This window comes from Nycticebus coucang, chromosome 3, assembly GCF_027406575.1.
Source record: "Nycticebus coucang isolate mNycCou1 chromosome 3, mNycCou1.pri, whole genome shotgun sequence".
Lineage (NCBI taxonomy): Eukaryota > Metazoa > Chordata > Mammalia > Primates > Lorisidae > Nycticebus > Nycticebus coucang.
In genome coordinates, this window is record NC_069782.1 from 20,843,835 (window position 1) to 20,865,821 (window position 21,987).

At 42.5% G+C, this 21,987-nt stretch overlaps 1 protein-coding gene and 2 pseudogenes across 2 annotated transcripts in view; 1 reads left to right on the forward strand and 2 right to left on the reverse strand.

Annotated features, from left to right (window-relative positions):
• Positions 1 to 6,291: 6,291 nt before the first annotated feature.
• On the reverse strand, positions 6,292 to 7,379 carry LOC128581171 (polyadenylate-binding protein-interacting protein 1-like; annotated as a pseudogene).
• Positions 7,380 to 16,399: 9,020 nt separating this feature from the next.
• LOC128581172 (single-strand selective monofunctional uracil DNA glycosylase-like) lies at positions 16,400 to 16,864 on the reverse strand (annotated as a pseudogene).
• A 1,154-nt stretch (positions 16,865 to 18,018) lies between these two features.
• The window catches only part of ARL1 (ADP ribosylation factor like GTPase 1), a 33,622-nt gene continuing 29,653 nt past the window's right edge, over positions 18,019 to 21,987 (forward strand). Inside the window, exons 1-2 of one of the 2 annotated variants that reach the window (XM_053583576.1) lie at positions 18,019 to 18,220; positions 20,599 to 20,736. In XM_053583576.1, coding sequence (XP_053439551.1) covers positions 18,217 to 18,220; positions 20,599 to 20,736 — 142 coding nt within the window. In that variant the 5' untranslated portion in view covers positions 18,019 to 18,216. The remainder of the gene's footprint in view (positions 18,221 to 20,598; positions 20,737 to 21,987) is intronic. The other variant, XM_053583575.1, reaches the window with a different exon arrangement.

Sequence of the window (21,987 nt, forward strand, 5' to 3'; positions counted from 1 at the left end):
TGACACCATGGCACTCTACCGAGGGTGACATAGTAAGACTCTGTCTCCTAAAATAAAATAAAATGAAATAAAAATAAATTAAAAGTCAGTATGAACATCTCTCTTCTGAGAATTTTCACTTACATTTCATGAAGAGAGGTTTCCACAAGAGATGTGTATACTAAATTAAGGACCGAAATTCTTTAGAGTTTAAGGAAAACAAATTACTTCAAATGACTAAAATCTAGTAAGAATAAGATTCATTATGCTTCACAGCTCCTGTTTCAGTGATACGTTAGTTTTACTAGGTGGACTCATTTAGCTTGTATTTTCCACCGTTTGGCAGAAATGTTATACCTTATGCATGGTAATGATTAAAGTGCTTTATGGGTGTGGAGCTACTGCTTCGCGGTTTATCAAGAGTTTTTACAGAAAATTTCAATGTCAATAACTTACAAGTAAAACATTTAGCTGATCAGGAATTTGATAATATACAATAGAGTTCCTTTCTCTTGTCAAAATGACAAATTGATATTTGGCTTGGAGTTTATTTTGCAAAACAAACATTGTAAGTTGGTTAAAAAAATAACTGTTCAGTAGAAATGCAAAGTAGGGTGGTATGGTCTGAAGCACTTCTAACTTTTTCCCCACAATAGTGAGTTAGGCAATATTCAAAGAACTTCCTTATTTTAACTTTAAAATTTAAAATGACTTCTCTATATCAATAATAAAGATGCTTTTTTTTCATCAGGGAGGGAGTTCACTTCATTATTGTTAGGCAACATGGTGTTTGGGGTAAAGTAGATCATTTGTCCAGGTTATTGAAATTATGATACAATATTAAGTCATACTCTATGGATAAAACTTTTATTCAATATGATGCGAAGTTTTCACACATAATATGTTAGTTGTATTTGGTTTTGAAAAGTGGAAGGCAGGTGGACTGTCTGAGCTTACAAGTTCCAGAACAGCCTGAGCAAACATGAGAGCCCTTCTCTAAAAATTATAGCCGGGTGTTATGGCAGGTGCCTGTATTCTCAGGGAGGCTGAGGCAAGAGAATCACTTGAGTCCAAGAGTTTGAGGTTGTTGTGAGCTGTGACACCACGCACAGCGGCACTCTGTCGAGGGTGACAAAGTGAGACTCTGTCTCAAAAAAAAAAAAAAGTGGGATTGGGAGGCACCTGTGGCTCAAAGGAGTAGGGCACTGGCCCCATATACCGGAGGTGGTGGGTTCAAACTTGGCCTCTGCCAAAAACTGCAAAAAAAAAAAAGTGGGACGGAAATAGCAGTGGCAAATTTCATTGTTTCAGAAACTGAAGAGAGATACTTGAAATTTTTTTTTTTTTTGTAGAGACAGAGTCTCACTTTATTGCCCTCAGTAGAGTGCTGTGGCGTCACAGCTCACAGCAACCTCCAACTCCTGGGCTTAGGCAATTCTCTTGCCTCAGCCTCCCGAGTAGCTGGGACTACAGGTGCCTGCCACAATGCTTGGCTATTTTTTGTTGCAGTTCAGCTGGGGCCGGATTTGAACTCGTGACCCTCGATATGGGGCCAATGCCCTACTCACTGAGCCACAGGTGCCTCCTGAGATATTTGAATTTTAATATAGCTGCATTTTAGGCCTTTTGAATAGATCAAATCGTTGTTTAGATTGGACTGTCTCATTTAAGGAGAATAGGGAAATTCCACATTGGCTTTTTATTCCATGTTCTGAAAAACAACTATATAGAACACTAAAATCTTTGATATCTCTCTGGTGCACTAATGTGGTAGTGAGTCATTCATTCATTATTTATTCAACAATGATCGGTTAAGTACTTAAAATATGTGAGTCATTGTGGTAAGCCTCATAGGAAAGGGAAAAAAGCACATAACTGGGCACTTGTATGCGCACAATGATAAGCAATAATTAACAGTTGTAGATGAGACCATAAAATTCCAAGTGCCAACAGTGGTTGCTATAATGGAATAAGGAAACATGTGTTTTAGGGGAGAAGTTGGGGAACTAGAGTAGTCAGGGAAGTCTATGCCCAGGAGAAAGAGCTTGAAAAGACGGATTCATATAGGGGGAAATAAAGGGAGAAAATTCTCATGGAAGAGAAGCGATGTATGGAACTTCAGGGCATCAGTTATGAAGAAGACAAATAGGTCACAGAGCATAGAACTTCGCCGTCACTTACAGGGTGGTCTTTGTCTGTCTTCTGTTGCTTGAAACAGAATACCTGAAACTTGGTATTTATAGAGAAAAAGAACTTTATTTCTTACAGGTAAGGCGGCTGAGAAGTCCAAGGTTGAGAGGGCACCTCTGGTGAGGGCCTTCGTGCCTGTGGGAACTCTGCAGAGTTCTGAGACTTTGCAGGCCATGGTATGGTAAGGGGGATGAGAGTGCCAGCTCAGGTAGCTCTTCCTCTTATACCACCAGTCCCACTCCCACAATAACTGATTAATTCATTAACCTGCTAAGCCCTAAGTGGGTTAATCCATTCAGGAAAGCAGAGAGACTTGGTGACCCAATCACTTTTTAAGGGCCCCACCTCTCAATACTGCTACACTGGGGATTAAATTTTAACATGAGTTTTGGAGGAAACTAATTTGTTTTTTTGTTTTTAGTTTTTGTTTTTATTTTGAAACAGGGTTTTGCTCTGTTGCCTGTGTTAGAGTCCAGTGGCCTCATCATAACTCACTGCAGCCTCACACTCCTGGGCTTAAGCAATCCCCCTACCTCAGCCTTCCATGTAGCTAGGACTACAGGCATGTACCACCACAGCCAGTTAATTTTTCTATTTTTTGTAGAGTGGGGGGGGGGGGTCTTGTTATGTTGCCCAGGTTGGTCTGGGACTCTTGGCCTCAAGGGATCCTCCCACCTCAGCCTCTCAAAATGCTAGGATTAAGGTATAAGCCACCATACCTGGCCTAGAGGAGACAGATTTGGAACCATAGCATCCCATCCTTTGCTCCCCAAACTCATGTCCTCCTCACATACAAATGCATTCATTCTAATCTCATAGCCCCAAAGGCTTAAGTCATTCCAGCATAAACTCAAAAGTCCAAAGTCTTATCTTCGAAATCAAAACAAGTTCTCTATTTCCAAGATAAAATGGCTTGGACAGACATTCTCACTCACAAAGGAAGAGAACAGCCAAAAGAAGAGGTAATAGGCTCCCAAGCAAGTTCAAAACTCAGCAGGGCACACATTAAATCTTCAAGCTGGAGAATCATCTCCCTTGACTCTGTGTGCTAGATTCTGAACACCCTGCAGTGGGAGCTGGGCTCCCAAGGCCTCAGGAAGCCCCAATCCCATCGTTTTGCTGAGTACAGCCCACATGGATGCTTATATGGCTTGGAGTCTTATGCCTAAATCTTCCCCAGGGGGGTGTTGCATGATGCTGGTGACTCCACAGTTCCAAAGTCCCCAGGAATGGTCCTGTTCCCATGTCTCCACCAGATGCTGGCCTGGTAGGGACTCTCTGTGGTGTTCTGTCCCCACGTTTTTACTGGGCCTTGCTCTAGTGGAGGCTTGCTGTAGTGGCTATGCCTGAGCCTGGGCCCTCAGGTTCTCAACAACATCCTTTGAGATTTGGATGGAGGCTTCCCTGCCTGCAGTCCTGCGGAACGAGCCCCATGTGAACACGGCCAAGGCTCACCGCTCGCAACTTCTAGAGGCAGGTTGATCCACATCTGGGGCTGTTTGAGAAACACTGAGTTAGAATTCAGGCAGCAGAGTCCTGAGGTGGCCCGGAGCAGCAAACCTGTGTGGAGTGCCTCAGACCTGTCCCCTGAAACCATTCTGCCCAGTTAGGCCTCTGGCCAGTGAAGGGAGGGGCAGTCACCAAGATCTCTGCGATGTCTTCAGGGTCTCCTTTCCATCTCGTTATGGTCCCTTCTCTTTGTGCTAAAGTCCTTCCCAAAACGCTGCTGGGCCACACCCCTTGTTTCCTATTGGCTGAGACTTTTCTACGTGCTTTTCTATTGGCCGAGACTTTTCCAAATCTTTCTGCTGTGGTTCTCTTTTAATTATAAATTCTGTCCCTAAATTATCCTTTTGCTCTGAAATCTCAGTGTAAGCAGCCAAAAGTAACCACACCGTTCCTTCTGTATTTGGCTTAGACATTCTTCTGTCACAAACCCTGCGTAGTTTATCCCTCTCACGTTCGGCCAAAGCCCTCGGGCATGGACATGGTCCAGGTTCCACTACCTTGCTCTTCACTTCCATCTGAAACCTCCTCAGAAGGTACTTTACAGTCTAGACTTCTATCACCATTCTGCTCACAACCACTTAATCAATCTCCAAGGAGTTCCAAAATTTCCCTAGCATTCTTGTTTTGTAAGCCTTTATCAGAATCCAGGCTTTTTCTAGCCTGTTCCTCCAAATTATTCCAGGCTCTCCCCGTTACCCAGGTCGAAAGATGCTTCCACATTTTCAGGTACTCATTTTCAGCAACACTCTACTTCCTTGGTACCGATTTTCTGCCTTTGTTTCTGTTGCTTACAACTGAATACCTGAAACAGGAAAATTTCCATAAAAATAATTTATTTATTATAGTTATAGAGGCTGAGAAGTTCAAGGTTGAAGGACCACATATCATGAGGTCTGCTTGCTAGTGGGGACATTCTCCAGAGTCCTGAGATGGTGCAGGGCATCGTGTGGCAAGGGGGCTGAGCATTCTGCTTTCGTTTCTATTCCTCTTCTTATAAATCCATCAGTCCCACTCCCAGGTTAATCCCTTTATTATAAACCTTTAAAATGTATTGCACCAAGTGGTTTATAATTGTTGGTTACGGTCTTAGTTTTCTGCTGCTGTGAGAGAATACCACAGGCTAGGTAATTTATAAAGAAGAGGAATTAGGGTGGCGCCTGTGGCTCAGTGAGTAGGGTGCCGGTCCCATATGCCAGAGGTGGCGGGTTCAAACCCAGCCCTGGCCAAAAACCACAAAAAAAAAAAAAAAAAAAAAAAAGAAGAAGAAGAGGAATTAATTCCTCACAGTTCTGGAGGCTGGAAAGTCTAAGAGCCTGGCACCAGCACCTGGTGAGGGTCCCTGTGCTGCATCCTGACCAAGAGGGGAAATCAGACTTAACTAATCTTTTTATCAGGAGGCCACTTTGTCAGTAACTACTCCTCTCCCCTCTCCCAAGACACTGCCATTAATTCATTCACAATGGCAGAGCCCTCGTGACCTAATTACCTCGTAAAGACCCCACCTCTTAATACTATTATTACAATTACATTTCAAGATGTTTTGGTGGAAACATTCAAGCCATGGAAGTTACTTACTATTTCAGAAGACTAAGCTTCTCAGTGGCAGGGCCTTTCTTATTCTTCTCTGTATCCCCAATGTTATCAGGTTGGAGTTCAATAATAAATAAATGGTCCAGGAAGGCTATGTTAACCAGTGTGATGAAAGTGTGTCAAACGGTCTGTGAAGCTAGTGAATGATGCCCCATGATCGTATCAATGTACACAGCTATGATTTAATAAAAAAAAAGAAAAAAAATAATAAATAAATGTTGAAGTTGTGAAGTATTAAGCCCGAGCTTCTTAGCATTCAAATACTTCCATAGCTAGATCCAACTGACCACCTCTCTCCAGGTTAGGCAAACATTATGGAATGGGGTTAGATGTGAATTATTGTTTCCAAGACTCTATATTTTGCTTCTAGCGTGAGGTCTGTTGGTATCATCACGAAGCCATCTAGTCGTTCTGTGATTTAGATTCCTCTGCAAAATGGAGTGGTCTAGAGTGGAACTTCTCAGACTCAAATGTAAATACTAAGTACCTCAAAACTCTGAACATGCAGAATGAGATTCTGAATCTGCATTTCTACAAGTTCCCGGGGGATACAAATGTTGCCAATTTGCAGACTACTCGTGCTGTAAGTCTGCAAATTGTTCCCTTCAAATCTCATGTTAAAATTTACTCCCAAATGTGCCAGTATTGAGAGGTGAAGGCCTTAAGAGGTGGTTGAGAGCCCTCATAAATAGATTAATGGGTTAATGCCCTCACTAATTGATTAATACTCTTTTTTTTAAATTTTGAAATCAATTTTTATTGCAGCCAAAACAGTGGAATTAACTGTACATAATAAACTATTACACACACACACACATATATATGCACATTAAGTTATAGGGAATAAAGTTTATTTTGGCAGATAGTGTTAAACAAAATTAAAGTTGCATACATTAGTAACATAACTCAGCATCCTTAATTTGGTATAAGTGTGACACATTTTCTTGCTTTCCTGTGTTCTTCTGCTCAATCACTACACCTAAACTGCTTTATATAACTGATAGGCTGAAATTAAATTTAACTTTATTGTTTTCGCTTACGTTCTGATTCCAAACAAAACTTTTCATAAGCTTCTTCTATCTCTGGATCCAGCTCATCATCAATATCCTCCAAGTATGGATCACCAGCCCCTGATAAATCTGTTACATTGTCTTCATAATCTAGAAAAAAGTCCTCTCTTTCAAGTAACTCTTGATATTTCTCTTGGTAATCTGGATCAGCTGCAGTATAAGGAACACCATCAGAGGTATAAAATGTTGGTTCATTCATAAAGTAGTTAGGATCATTTTCAGGGGTTGCTTCTCTGCATATTGAAGTTGCATGAACTCTACCCCAGTTACTAGACTGCAGTTCTACAAGCTTCAGGAGCATCTGGTTTACATCTCTGCTGCAGTTTGCATCTAGGACAACATTTTCAATTCCTTGAATAATTTCCTCCATGTCAGTCTTTCCTTTTTCCTTCCATGTATCTTCCAAAACTGACCTTGCCAACTTCAGTAATTTTATTGCACAAGTTGTCATCCATAGGATTAGAAAAGAGGGCATTCAGCAATTCTCAGAGGCCAACCTGAAGAATTTCTGCTCTTGTAACCTGTCCATTTGGTCCCTTGATCTCCAGGTTAAGATAAAGTTCTCCCAGAAAGAGAGATGTATGAAATCGTTTTCAAGTAACTTCATCCCTTTTTGCAGCTCGATCTTTAACTTCAGATTCAGTCCGACATCTTTGAAGTAGTAATTGGTGGAAGTTGCCCCTCTGTGGGAGAATTGTCAGATGATGGGACAGGTAATTACCCAGGCGAGCTCCCATATAAGAGAGATTTGGGATAGATGTAGCCTGTTGATAGAGCATCATCTGTTTTAACCCAACCATTCAGGGTCTCTGCAAACTGTTCAATTTCAGTTTCAAAACTGCCAGGCTGCTCTGTAAAATGATTCAAAAACTCCTGAACATATTCTGATAGAGTGGGACAATCCCCACAACCATCCTCATAGGCTTCTGTATAATTTGAAGAATAACTTGATGGGAAAGATTCAGGGGCATTCACGGACAGTTTAGACATTAACACAGAAGCTACAACCACCTGGGGTTTTGCCATTGCTGACTCTGAGCTCTGCGGTGGGATTTTATCCTGTGAACTGAGTGGAGCTCTCAGGGGCCTTGTTTGCTCCCAGGCGAGCCCGACCTACTCAATGGTCTCTGAAGAGAAGTGCGAGACTGACGGTTGATGCCAGGAAAATCTCTTTTTGTATTTTTATTTATTTTTTTAGAGACAGAGTCTCACTGTCACCCTAGGTAGAGGGCTGTGGTGTCACAGCTCACAGCAACTTCCAGCTCTTGGGCTTAGGCAATTCTCTTGCCTCAGCTTCCTGAGTAGCTGGGACTACAGGCACCCGCCACAATGCCCAACTGTTTTTTTGTTGTAGTTTGGCCAGGGCCGGGTTTGAACCCGCCACTCTTGGTATATGGGGCCAGGTTTGAACCCGCCCCCTCAGTATATGAACCCGCCCCCTCAGTATACCCGCCTCCTCACTGAGCCACAGGCACCGCCCTGTATTAATACTCTTAATAAAGAGGTTAAGGAAGTGTTCCAGTGCCTTCTGACCTTCCACCATGTGAGGATAGACCAGGGGTTACCTTGGAAGCAGAGATCAGTCCTTATCAGACAATGAATCTGCTGGCATCTTCATCTTGGACTTTCCAGCCTCCAAAACTGTGAGAAATAAATTTCTATTGTCTATAAATGACTAAGACTAAGGTATTTTGTTATAGTAGCAGGAAAAAACTAAGACACTTCTTAGATTAACCTACAGATTCAATGCAATCCCTATAAAAATTCCAACAGCTTTTTTAGAACTAAAAGTGAATACGTAATCTTAAAATTCACATGCAAGGGACCCAGAATAGCCAAGATAATCTTGAAAAAGAACACAGAGGACTTTACTCGTATTTCCTGATTTCACAACTTACTGCAAAGCTACAATAATCCAGGCAGTGTGGTACTGACACAAGGAGAGACGTATGTATCAATGGACTAGAATTGAGAATTAAGAAATAAATCTGTACATTTGTGGTGAATTGATTTTTCTCAGGATGTCAAGACCATTTAATGAAGAAAGAAGTCTTTTTTCAACAAAAGATATTGAAACAACCGAATATTCACAAGTAAGAGAATGAATTTGAATCCATGCTTCACACCATATTAAAAAATCAACTCAAGGGCGGCGCCTGTGGCTCAAAGGAGTAGGGCACTGGCCCCATATGCTGGAGGTGGTGGGTTCAAATCCAGCCCTGGCCAAAAACTGGAAAAAAAAAAAAATCAACTCAAAATGGATCAAAGACCTAAATGTAAGCACCTAAAGGATAAAACTTTTTGAAGAAAATATAGATATAAATCCTCATGATTTTAGGAGAGGCAATGACTTTTTAGGTATGACATCAGACCACAAGCTGCAAAAGAAAAAACTAGATAACTTGGTTGTCTTAGTTGGTTTGGTGTTGCTCTAACAGAACATTGCAGGCCGAGCAACTTATAAAGAAAAGAAATTTAATTTATTTTTGTTTTATTTTGAGACAGTGTCTCATTCTGTCACACTGGATAGAGTGTGGTGGCGGGTGGTGGCGTCGTAGCTCACAGTAACCTCAAACCTTTGGGCTCCAGTGATCCTGCTGCCTCCCCTCCTGAGTAGCTGAGACTACAGGCTCCCACCATGATGCCCAGCTAGTTTTTCTGCTTTTAGTAGAGACAGGGTCTCACTGTTGCTCAAGCTTGTCTCCACCCTCTGTGCTCAAGAGAGCCTCCTGCCTCAGCCTCCCAGGGTGCTAGGATTACAGGCATGAGCCATCCCGCCTGGCCAGTAAATTTCATTTCTCACAGTTCTGGAAGCCGGGAAGTCCAGTATCAATGTGCAAGGGCTTCTTGTTCCATCATCCCGGGGGAGAAGACAGAAGGGCAAGAGCACTTGGGAGAGAGAAGAGGCTGAACTCATTTTTATATTAATAATAAACCCACTCTATGGATAATAAACCCCCCTCCCACAATAATAACATTAATTCCTATCTTAAATGTCCTATCTCTCAACACTGTTGCATTGGGGACTATGTTTCCAACACATGAAATTTGGGGGATACATTCAAACTGTAGCATTGTGCTTCATTACAATTAAAAACTGTTGTAACATCGAAGGATACTCTTTTTTTTTTTTTTTTTTTTTGGCCAGGGCAAGAGAATCCCTTACATGAAACTCATTTTAAAATGGGCAAAAGATGTGAAGTGAATAGACTTTTTCCCATAGAATGTGATCAATAAACATATAAAAAGAAGTTCAGTAGTGAAATTCAAATGAAAACCATGATAAAAACCACAATGGTTAAAAAACTACAATGGCTATAATTTAAAGAGTAAAAAATAAATGATGAGAATGTGGAGAAACCAGAATCTGGATATATTGCTAGTATGAAAGTAAAATGGAAAAGTTTAGTAGTTCCTCAGAAAGCTAAATGAGAGTTACCATATGACCCACAAATTCTACTCTTAGGGTATATACTCAAGAGAACTGACAACGTATTTACCCACAAAAACTTGTACATAGATGTTCATAGTATGTTATTCAAATAGCCAAAAAGTGGGAACAACCTAATTGTTAATCAACGAATGAATGGATAAACAAATTGTGGTATATTTGTACAATGGAATGTCATTAAGCCATAAAAATGAATAAAGTATTGATATATGCTTCAACACGAATGAGCCTTGAAAACATTATGCTAAAGAAGCCAAATGCAAAAGGGCAAATACTGCATGATCCTGCTTGTATGACCTATCTAGAATGGGTAAATTCAGAGACAGAAAGTAGATTATTTACCAGAGGTTGGGGCTTAGGAGACTAAAGAATTATTGCTTATTGGGAACGGAGTGTCTCGGGTGCTGAAATTGTTCTGGAAATAGATAGTGGTAATAGTTGCAAACCTTGCGAATGTACTAAAAACCACTGAATTGTATGCTTAAAAATTACGAGTTTTATGGTATGTGATAACCTTTACTCTAAGGTTGGGTCTAAGAAATTCTGCTCTGTTGGCAAAACACATGTGATTAAAAAGGAAACGTCTTGAGATACAATATATATCTTGATTTGTAAAACTCATACACCTAGTTATGATCTCAAATTGCTCCTAGGTTTAAGATATAATTGTAAATACACAGCATGATAAGACCTTCTGAAGTCTATTTTTATTGTATTAATATATTTATACTTACTGTATTTTATAGGTTTCTTCTTTGTGGAATAAAATCTCAACAAAAGACTGTAACTTCCAAAAGGCAATGGAACACACATAAATTTTAAATTCCTAACTTTGGAAACTATGGTAAATTCTTGAGGGATGGTCACATATTTTAAAATGAATTTATCAAACATATAGATGATGGTTTAGTGACAAAATAAATTATAATCTATTTATTCTAGGCCTGGAAGCCAAATGATCAGGGTTGCTGTGCTGGCTCTGTTGCCTAACTTTTTTCTACTTCCTAAAAAATTTTTTTTTCTGAGACAGAGTTTCATTCTGTTGCCTGGGCTAGACTGCCACAGCATCAGCTTAGCTCACAGCAATCCAGACTGCTGGGTTCAAGCAATCCACCTGCTTCAGTCACCCAAGTAGCTGGTACTACAAGTGCCTGCCACAATGCCTGGCTAATTTTTCTACTTTTAGTAGAGATAGGGTCTCACTTTTGCTCAGGCTGGTTTCAAACTCTTTTATTTTTTTTGTGACAGAGTCTAACTATGTCATCCTCGGTAGAGTGTTGTGGCATCACAGGTCACAGCAACATCAAACTCTTGGGCCTAAGCGAGTCTCTTGCCTCAGTCTCCCAAGTAGCTGAGACTACAGGTGCCCACCACAACACCCAGCCCAAGAGTTTGAGGTTGCCTTGAGCTGTAACAGCACAGCACTCTACCCAGGGTGACATAGTGAGCCTCTGTCTCAAAAATAAAAAATTAAAAAATTAAAATTGAGGCTCTTTCTTAGCTTTAAAATTCTGAATTTATTTAATCGTACTGTGATCTTGTAGTTAAAGGAGTTTTGGAATTGTTTAATTTGCATGAACTCCATCAAAACATCAGCATTTTAAATTTTAGTAATTATTCGACTGGAAGATCTGAAAAATATTAAATTGTCCATTCAGCCTTCAGTAAGTTGACCAATTGACTGATTCTAATAAGAATGACTGGCTCAGTGCCTGTGGCTCAAGCAGCTAAGGCGCTGGAGTGTTCAAATCCAGCACCAGGCACGCCAAACAACAACAGCTGCAACCCCAAAAAAAAAAAAAAAAAAGCTGGGCGTTGTAGCAGGCACCTGTAATCCCAGCTACTTGGGAGGCAGAGGCAGGAGAATCGCTTGAACCCAGGAATTGGAAGTTGCTGTGAGCTGTGATGTCACAGCACTCTACCCAAGGCGACAGCTTGAGGCTCTGTTTCAAATAAAAAAAAAAGAATGACTGTAGGGCAGTGCCTGTGGCTCAGTGAGCAGGGCACCGGCCCCATATACTGAGGGTGGCGGGTTCAAACCTGGCCCCAGCCAAATTGCAACAAAAAAATAGCCAGGCGTTGTGGGGGGTGCCTGTAGTCCCAGCTACTCCTACTCAGGAGGCTAAGGCAAGAGAATCGCCTAAGCCCAGTAGTTAGAAATTGATGTGAGCTGTGTGACGCCATGGCACTCTACCCAGGGCGATAAAGTGAGACACCACCACCACCTGGTGGTTTCTCTTCAAATTAACAACTTCTTTCAAGATGATAATTCGTCTTTTTCTATTACATTAGGACAAATGGTTCGGTTATTACTATTTTTTTTTTTTTTTTTTTGGCTGGGGCTGGGTTTGAACCCACCACCTCCGGCATATGGGACCAGCACCCTACTCCTTGAGCCACAGGCGCTGCCCTGGTTATTACTATTTTAAGAAATAGTAAGCTTAATAATATTACAGAATATATGTTTAAGTAAAGAATTAAAGTAGTATTTATGGCATTGGCCTCAAAATTTATTTTGTAACTTAATGAACACTTGAGTACCCATGTACACAAACAAAATAGTGAACAAAATAGACAAAAAAACTTTCACTCATAAATCTTACATTCTAGTAATGTAAGACAAAAAATAACCACAATAAGTAAATTATGTTTGATGAGAAATTTTATTAGAAATTCAGGAAAAGGGAGATATGTAGGGTAGGTTGAAATTTTGAGGGCATTGGCCTCAAAACTTATTTTGTAACTTAATGAACACTTGAGTACCCATGGACACAAACAAAATAGTGAACAAAATAGACAAAAAAACTTTCACTCATAAATCTTACATTCTAGTAATGTAAGACAAAAAATAACCACAATAAGTAAATTATGTTTGATGAGAAATTTTATTAGAAATTCAGGAAAAGGGAGATATGTAGGGTAGGTTGAAATTTTACTTAGGATGACAGCTGAGTAGACTCTTAACAGGTGAGATCACTTCTACATGGTTGCTTGAGGACACTATTCCAAAAACTTACAATCTAAATATTTAGTTTTAATTTAGTTTAATTCTTTCCTTAATAAGCAGGAATTTTTAGTATCAGGTCAACATTAAGGAACGACTATATTTTGAAAAGCAGCACTGCACTAAATGTATGTACCTTTCCTATGGAGTAATGGGTGTCATTAGAATCACAAAATTCGGGCGGTACCTGTGGCTCAAAGAGGTAGGCCACTGGTCCCATATGCCGGAGGTGGTGGGTTCAAACCCAGTCCCCGCCAAAAACCACAAAAAAAATAAATAAAAATAAATAAGTGTGGAGAGAAATTAAAAAAAAAAAGAATCATAAAATATGTAGAAAATGGCAGTTTTATCTGATTTTTAAAAACCTTAACTTGAGCTTTATGAGTCTGTTCCTATAAAAGTAGAAACTTTGCTTTGGTCTTAAAAATTAAGAGAAGCAAGGGTTAAATGGAAATGAAATGTAATAGTAAAGATCAGCTAAATTTCTCTTGTCTACTTATAGCTTTGCCAATTATAAATTTGCCTCAACAGTTTAATAAAACTTTTTTTTTTTTTTAGAGACAGAGTTTCACTCCGTAGAGTGCCGTAGCGTAACAGCTCACAGCAACCTCCAGTTCTTGGACTTAGGCGATTCTCTTGCCTCAGCCTCCCAGTAGCTGGGACTACAGGCGCTCACCACAACGCCCGGCTATTTTTTTGTTGCAGTTTGGCAGGGGCCAGGTTTGAACCTGCCACCCTTGGTATATGGGGCAGGCGCCCTACCCACTGAGCCACAGGTGCCACCCAATTTAATAAAACTTATTTAATGACTATTACATGCTGAGGACTATTCTAAGTATTTCATGTGTTAGCTCATTAAATCTTTTTTAACGTCTTAACACTTTTGTTGTTGTTGAGACAGGGTCTCTCTCTCTCTCTCATACAGGTTAGAGCGTAGTGATATCATCATAGCTCACTGCAAACTCAAACTCCTGAGCTCAAGCGATCCTCCTCCTCCTCCGTCTCCAGAGTAGCTGGACAATAGGTACGTGTCACTCCATTCCGCTCAACGCTTTTTGAAGCCATTTTAATACCGTTGAGTTAATGAATGCTTCTAAAAGTTAGAAATTTTATGAGTAGGAGTTATTTCATCTACTTCATAGTCTTACCATAATATCTTGAAATTAGTAGTCACAAAAAATTATTTTGTTTTAAATTTAGTTTAGAAGAAATTTGAAGGGCTACATTCTATCTCAATATTTTGGGATTTTTCTATCAAAATTCTGCAAATAAAGGTTTTTTGTTATTTATTTATTTTTTGAGACAGCGTGTACTCTGTTGCCCCAGGTTAGAGATCTGTGGCCTTAGCCTAGCTCATAGCAACCTCAAATTCCTGGGCTCAAGCAATCCTCCTGTCTAAGCCTTCCAATCAGTTCGTTTTGTTTTTAATGCACCCAGAGAATTAGACCAGATCTTTACTGACAAAGCAAAGTTTTGAAAAATAGTAGTGCTAAAGGCCAGGCACAGTGGCTCTTGCCCATAATCCCAGCACGCTGGGAGGACAAAGTGGGAGGACTGCTTAAGGCCATGAATTTCAGACCAGCCTGGCAACAAAGAGACCCTGATTCTACAAAAAAATTAAAAATTAGCTAGGCAAGGTGGTGCAATAAAAAGAATGTGATTTCACCTTTAAAAAAGAAGAATCTTCTGGGGGAGCCTGTTAAAAGGAAATAAATAAAAATAGAAAATCCTGTCATCTGTGACAACATGGATGAATTTATGCTAAGAAAAAAAAGCCAGGTACAGAAACACACATACAATTCACGATCTCAGTTATCTTAATTTTTTTATATTAAATTTACTTTCTGACCATGTCCTACACCTACATGATGTATTTTACATTTTTAATGATGGAGATCTCACCCAGGCTGGAGTGCAGTAGCCCAATTAAAGTTCACTGCAGCGTCAAACTCCTGGGCTCAAGTGATCCCCAGGCCTGTCCTCCCAAAGCACCAGGATTACAGGCCAAAACTTGCCATGCCAGGACCTCACTTACATGTAGAATCTAAAAAAATGGAACACACAGAAGTAGAGAATAGAATGGTGATTGCCAGGGGCTGAAGGTGTGCGTGAGAGACGGGGAAATGTTGATTAAAGGGTACAAAATTCCAGTTTGTCAGGTTGAGTAAAGTCTGTACAACATGGTGATTGCAGTTAATATATTGTATCTACTTGAAAACTGCTAAGAGAGATTAAAAAAAAATTTTTTTTTTTTTTTGGTCTGGGGCTGGGTTTGAACCCTCCACTTCAGGCATATGGGACCAGCGCCCTACTCCTTGAGCCACAGGCACCACCCTAAATGTTTTTTATGTGTTTATGAGCTTTTAATGCTTAAACTGAAAAAATTGCAAGCTGTGTTTTCATAGTTACTGGTCCATGGTCCATCTCTGGCAGAGCAAGAATTTGTTCCTCACCATGGCCACAGATGGAAGCCCAAACTCTCCCTTGTGAAGTCTTCAGAGTGCAGAGGGGCTCCCCTTGTAGTGCTGTGCAGTGACTCCCCAAACCAGAGGCATATGCAATAAGAGTCTGTAATGAGCAGCTGTGTGCCAGGCCTGTGCAAGGTGCTCACCAGTGTTATCTTGGTTAATCCTCATACCTACCCCAGGAGTAGGTATACCCTACTTGTGAGGAGGAATCCTGAGGCTAACCAATTGTCCATCATAAAGTTCACAAGTTCATCAAAGCTGGGATGAAAATCCAGGTCTTCTCAAGCTGGGCGAAGTGGCTCACACCTGTAATCCCAGCACTTGGGAGGCGAAGGCAGGTGGATTGCCTGAGCTCACAAGATTGAGACCAGCCTGAGCAAGAGCAAGACCCTGTCTCTAAAAAAAAAAAAAAAAAATAGCTGGGCATTGTGGCAAGTGCCTGTCGTCCCAGCTACTTGGGAGGCTGAGGCAAGAGAATCACTTATGTCCAAGATTTGAGGTTGCTGTAAGCTATGATGGCACAGCACTCTAATGAACGTGACAAAGCAAGACTCTGTCTCAAAATGAAAAAGAAAAATCCTGGTCTTCTGCATCTCCCATTCCACAACACTGAATTCTCTGTCTGGTCCAGCCTTAGCTTCCCATATTAGTTCTGTCTTAACATCATGTCCTATGCTTTGTCCTGACCCTATGAGAGAAGGGGTCAGCAGCAGGATGTTGTTCTGTAAGGATGGGTAAGGATCTTGGCATGGTATTTCCTTTGAAACAGCAAATATGACCTTAGAAGTCACTATTTGGGTCACTCTCCGCTGAATATTTTCCCAAGGAAATGATGAGGTAGAGCAGTTTGCAAGTGCCACAAAGCCTCCCTTTCTGATTCTCTGGAGTGAGAGACCACAAAGGGGCAATGCTCAAAGGGTGGTGAAAAAAGCAGGGATCTGGAGGGTGAACTGGAGTAGTGTCTAAACTGCCACGGCAGGTTGGTAGACAGTCAACAGGTCAGACAGCATGTTTCTTAGCCACCAGGAGGCCCAAGAAGACCTTTTGGGACACCTCTAGTCCAGGAGGTGTCTTGTCATCTTTGCTTGAGAATGACCCGGAGGACTTGAACGTGTTCTATGCCTGGCCCCAGGGGTTCTCATTTTGATAGCAGGGACAGCAGCCCCAACACATTCAGTCTCTCCTTGGCCACTGCCTCCCAGCCCTTGTTGGCCTGTGGGTTACGGGGAGAGGGGTGCTGGACCTCTGGCACTAGTCCTGAGAGAGCCCGCCCGTGACCGCTGCTCCGCCAGTCGCCCCACTCCCACCACGAGCCGCACGTCCAGCAGCTGTACCTGCCACATCACAGATCTCAAGAAGCTGTTCTCGCTGCTTGGCAGACAGCCCAGCAGGGGCGAGGTTGAGCCCGCTGGGAGTCAGGAAGAGCAGTGACGGAAGACCTCGGGCTGTCCCACAGAGGTTCTGGAAAAAGCCCCAGAATCGGGCACACTGCTCACTTCTGACTGTGGGCACGCCAGTCCCAGCACCGGTCAGCGTTTAGGGTGCTCTTGGGGAGGGTCAGTACAGGACTCTCGATGCCCAACCAGTCCCGGACCATGTCCAGTTCCCCATCTTGCTTCCGGTTCCTCGATTTTACATGCTCTCAACTATAACAAATGTATTTTACTATGTGATGGATATGTTAGTTTGTGACAATTATTTCACGATATACATATATACTAAAACATTAAGTCTTACAATGTAAAATATGCGATTTTTATTCGTCAATTATACCTCAATAAAGTTGGAAAAATTCTTAAACACAATTAGAAACAAAAAAGTTCATAAACTTTTGTTTAATGGATAAAAAACTCTACCATCAATAAAAACATAATATGCGAAGATTATTTGGAAGGAAACCTAAGAAAGCGTGAACAGTGGTTACATAGGGGGAGCACCAGCGCACTGGGAGCTAGGGATGGAGCGTTTACTTTTCTGTGTACCTTTAGAAAGTTTTAAGACACACATTTTCCACCTTCCTGCCAGTGTGCTTCCTTCCTCTTCCCAACACATTTCACAGTCAAAACCTACATTACGTCCACCGATGCTCCTGGAAGAAACAAGTCTCTGGCCGCCATGCTCGGGACGAGCCCGTTCCTGCTGACAATCCTGGAAAGGTGGTCAAGTGCTCAGAAAGCTGGAAGAAAGCGTGCGTGTGTGTGTGTTTTCTAACGCCGGCCCATGCTCGGGACGAGCCCGTTCCTGCTGACAATCCTGGAAAGGTGGTCAAGTGCTCAGAAAGCTGGAAGAAAGCGTGTGTGTGTGTTTTCTAACGCCGGCCCTGCAGACCTCCGCCAACAGCAGAAACCTCAGGCTAGTGGCCTCGCGTAAGGCTGCCCCGCACTGATGGCGCGGGGACTATCCCATTATTATTACGTAGTCCTTTCTTTGCTCGGGGAGAAGCGTGCAGCCCCACGGCCGCTCGGGGACTTCCATACCACCCCGCAGTACCGCAGCGCGCGCCGGCGTCCTCCTCGTCGACGTTCGACTCGCATTCCTGGTCGGCAGATTCACCACTTTTCGGTGTCAGAATTTAAAATGAAAATTCAAATTTATCTATTTCAGAAGCCCGTTGTGTACAGAAAAACAGAAGCAGGAGAGAGTTTAAGTTCTTGATTTTTTTTTCTTTCCCCTGCTGGCGTCCCCCGCGTCCACACCCGCGCGCGGAATCCCTGCGTCCAAAGCGGCGACGCAGACGCTCAGGTGCGGCGCGCGCAGTCGCCGCGGCCCCTCGGGTCCGCCCCCGCCCGAGTCCGACGTGGAAGTTGCCGTCTGACCCGGCTGGCGAGGAATCCGCGCAGCAGCCGCAGCCGGGGCCACGGCGAGCGGAGGTGGCGGCGCCGCGGCTCTGACGGGGATTGCTGCTGAGGTCGGGGCCTGTCTCTGAGGACCCGCGAGGGCGGAAGGCGGTTCATCATGGGTGAGGGATCCGAGAAGGACGTCCGGGCGCGCTCGAAGGGGCCTAGGCCGAGGTCTCGGGCGGGGAGGAGGAGAAGGTCCAGCCTGGGAAGCCCAGAGTAGCGGGGTTCTCAGGAGGTGGTCGCTGAGTACTTAACGCATCTTAGGTCTTTACCCGGCGGGATGGACCTGGCCTCGCGCGTTCTCCACCGCCCTGGCTCCGTTCCTCTTCATCCCCGCGGGGTCAGTGGACCGGGGCAGCGCGGGTGCGCAGAGCCCTACCCCAAGCTCCTACCCCGACGATGAACTTTTCCTTATCCCCAGCTCCACTTGGTCTGCACAGTTGGTCTTACGCAGGCTGGCTGCGTGTCAGTGAGGTTTCCCCGGTGAAAGATGAGCTCTGGCCTCATTGTGGAAGCTTGATTTTCTGTCCCAGGGCGCTGGGACTGCGTCAGTTTGAAAAAGCCATGGGATGATGGTGCTTATAATGTTTTATAGTCAACTTTGTATTTGCTTATCTGCTGTAGCTTTTCATGTAGATAATAGAATAAGATGAAGAAGTGGGAGGGGAGGGTACAATCCTTGTCCCTCGGATTGTACTGTCCCCACTCCCTTAGAGCCCAAGGTGAAGGTGCAAATTCTTTAACTTGCCCCTTTGGTTTTGTTCTTCCGTGTGATTTCTACCTGTATAAAGTAGAAAGGACTTTGTCAAGTCACACCCATTCTTTTTTTTTTTTTTTTTAATTTGAGACTGTGCACTCTGTCGCCCAACCAGAGTGCTGTGACCTCAGCTTAGCTCACAGCCACCTCAAGCTCCTGGGTTCAAGCAGTCCTTCTGCCTTGCTACAGAGTAACTGGGAACACAGGCACCCGCCACCAGGCTCCACTGATTTTTTAGTTTTTAGGGATCAGGTTTTTGCTCAGGCTGGTTTCCAACTTCTGAGCTCAAGCGATCCTCCTGCCTCAGGCCTCTAAGAGTCCACACCCATTCAGGCTAGGGATTCGGGCTAGGAATTTTGCTCAGGCTGGTCTCCAACTTCTGAGCTCAAGCGATCCTCCTGCCTCAGGCCTCTAAGAGTCCACACCCATTCAGGCTAGGAATTCAGGTGTGAGCTACTAGTCCTGGTCAAATCACACCCATTTTATTTAACTTTCCCAAGGCTCTCTAGCCCTTGGTGTGTTCATTTTCCAGAGCTGAAGCTCTCACTGTGCCATCTCTTTGTCAGACAGTGTGGCATCACTTTTTTTTATGTCAACTTTTTATATTTATATGACTTTTGTTCATCTTTTCTAATGTACTTTTGATGGGAAAAGGACTGTGCCACAAATGGTTTTGTATTACCTTGTGAACAGGAAACTGTCTGGACTATTTCATGATGCACTTGATGTAGCTTTTTAATTAATTAATTTTTTTTTTTTGAGACAGAGCCTCAAGCTGTCGCCATAGGTAGAGTGCCATAATTGTTGTTTGGCGGGCCTGGGCTGGATTCGAACCCGCCAGCTCAGATGTATGTGGCTGGTGCCTTAGCCATTTGAGCCACAGGTGCTGAGCCGCTTTTTAATTTTTTTAAATGAATTTTCTATCAAAAACAGTTTTTGTTATTTTTAGCTTCTGTGTCTCAGTTTCTTGTGCTAGTTACATGCTTAGTGGAGAACTCTCTGGTTGAAGGTAGTTATGGTGGTACCGCTCTTGTACAATTGCTTTTCATGTTTGAGGACATTGCATCCCACTGTCCTTCTGACTGGTTCTTTGGTTTTTAGTAGTGAAGAGGTTATGCTATGGTATCCTATTCTCTTGATTAGAAAATGAACTCCTCCAGGACATGTAGCCATATTTCTCTTATTATTTAGTATATCTTTATTTTATTTATTTATTTATTTTGAGACAGAATCTCACTCTGTTGCCCAGGCTAGAGTGCCATGGCATCAGCCTAGCTCACAGCAACCTCAAACTCTTTAGGTTCAGACAGTCCTCCTGACCCAGTCTCCCAAGTAGCTGGGACTATAGGCACCTGCCACCACACCCAGCTAATTTTTCTATTTTTGGTAGAGATGGGGTCTCACTTTGCTCAGGCTGGTGGCAAACTCTAGAGCTCGAGAGATCCTGCCCCCTTGGCCATCCAGAATGCTAGGATTCCAGGTGTGAGCCACTGTGCTCAGCCTATTTAGCCTACCTTCTGTACCTGCGTGACACAGTATTTAGGACATAATACCATCACTAACCACTTGTTTGGTGTTGAATGGTATATTTCATTGGGAGGAAAAATATGCACTTGTGCATCCAGGAACATATAATATTATTTAATTTGGTATATAGCTTTTAAAGGGCAAAATTAAATGTCTTGTGGACCTAGTTCACAAAATAATGTGGAATATGTTTTTCCTTTTATTATTTTTCAGGTGGCTTTTTCTCAAGTATTTTTTCCAGTCTGTTTGGAACTCGGGAAATGAGGATTTTAATTTTGGGATTAGATGGAGCAGGAAAAACCACAATTTTGTACAGATTACAGGTTGGAGAAGTCGTTACTACTATTCCTAGTAAGTGCTATATGATAAACTAATTATAGATTTTACTGGTTTCCATCTAGTAAAACACTATTTCTGAATAAATCATGTAATAAAATGATAAGGTTTGTAAACTTGTAGTATGAACATAATATCGGTAATACTTTCTTCATAAACTGAGAGGCATTGTGTAATTTAAGGATCCCTATCCCAGTACATGGCTAGATTTTGCTGTTTACAAGTTGGCTTAAATTGCTAAATCTTAGTGAAGGACCAGTATCTTTTTTTTTTTTTTTTTTTTTAGGACCAGTATCTTTACAAATTTTTTTTTTTTTTTTTTTTTTTTTAGAGACAGTCTCACTTTGTCACCCTGGCAGAGTACCATGGCGTCACAGCTCACAGCAACCTCCAGCTCTTGGGCTTAGGTGATTCTCCTGCCTCAGCCTCCTGAGTAGCTGGGACTAATGTTCTCTACATGTTGGCCACATCTTTGTAAAGTTTTGTAACATATGTATATATTTTTTTCTGAGACAGAGTTTCACTATGTTGCCCTGGGTAGAGTGCTGTGGCGTCACAGCTCACGGCAACCTCAAACTCTTGGGCTTAAGCCATTCTCTTGCCTCAGTCTCCCAAGTAGCTGGGACTATAGGAGCCCGACACAATGCCCAGCTATTTTTTGGTTGTAGTTGTCATTGTTGTTTAGCTGGCCTGGGCTGGGTTTGAACCCGCCAGCTCCCGTGTATGTAGCTGACGCTGTAACCACTGTGCTATGGGCACTGAGCCTGTAATGAATATTTTTTAAATTAACGTACATTCAGCAACAATTTCCCAGTTTTCCTATTTATGGCAACTTTAGGGACACCCTGTATTTTAAAAAAACAACAAAGGCTCGGCGCCTGTGGCTCAAGCAGCTAAGGCGCAGCCACATACTCTTGAGCTGGCGGGTTCGAATCCAGCCCGGACCTGCCAAACAACAATGACAACTGCAACCAAAAAATAGCCGGGCATTGTGGTGGGCGCCTGTAGTCCCAGCTACTTGGGAGGCTGAGGCAAGAGAATCGCTTAAGCCCAGGAATTGAAGGTTGTTGTGAGCTGTGAGGCCATGGCACTCTACGTAGGGTGACAGCTTGAGGCTCTGTCTCAAAAAAAAAAAAAAAAAAAACAACAAAAACTAGTTTTCCAATTATAGCTGTAAGTCATTTTTTACTTTGTTTTTAAGTTTGTAAAATGTTAGTAATTTTTGTATGTATCACTCCAAAGTTTTTTGAGCATCCATTCCACCCT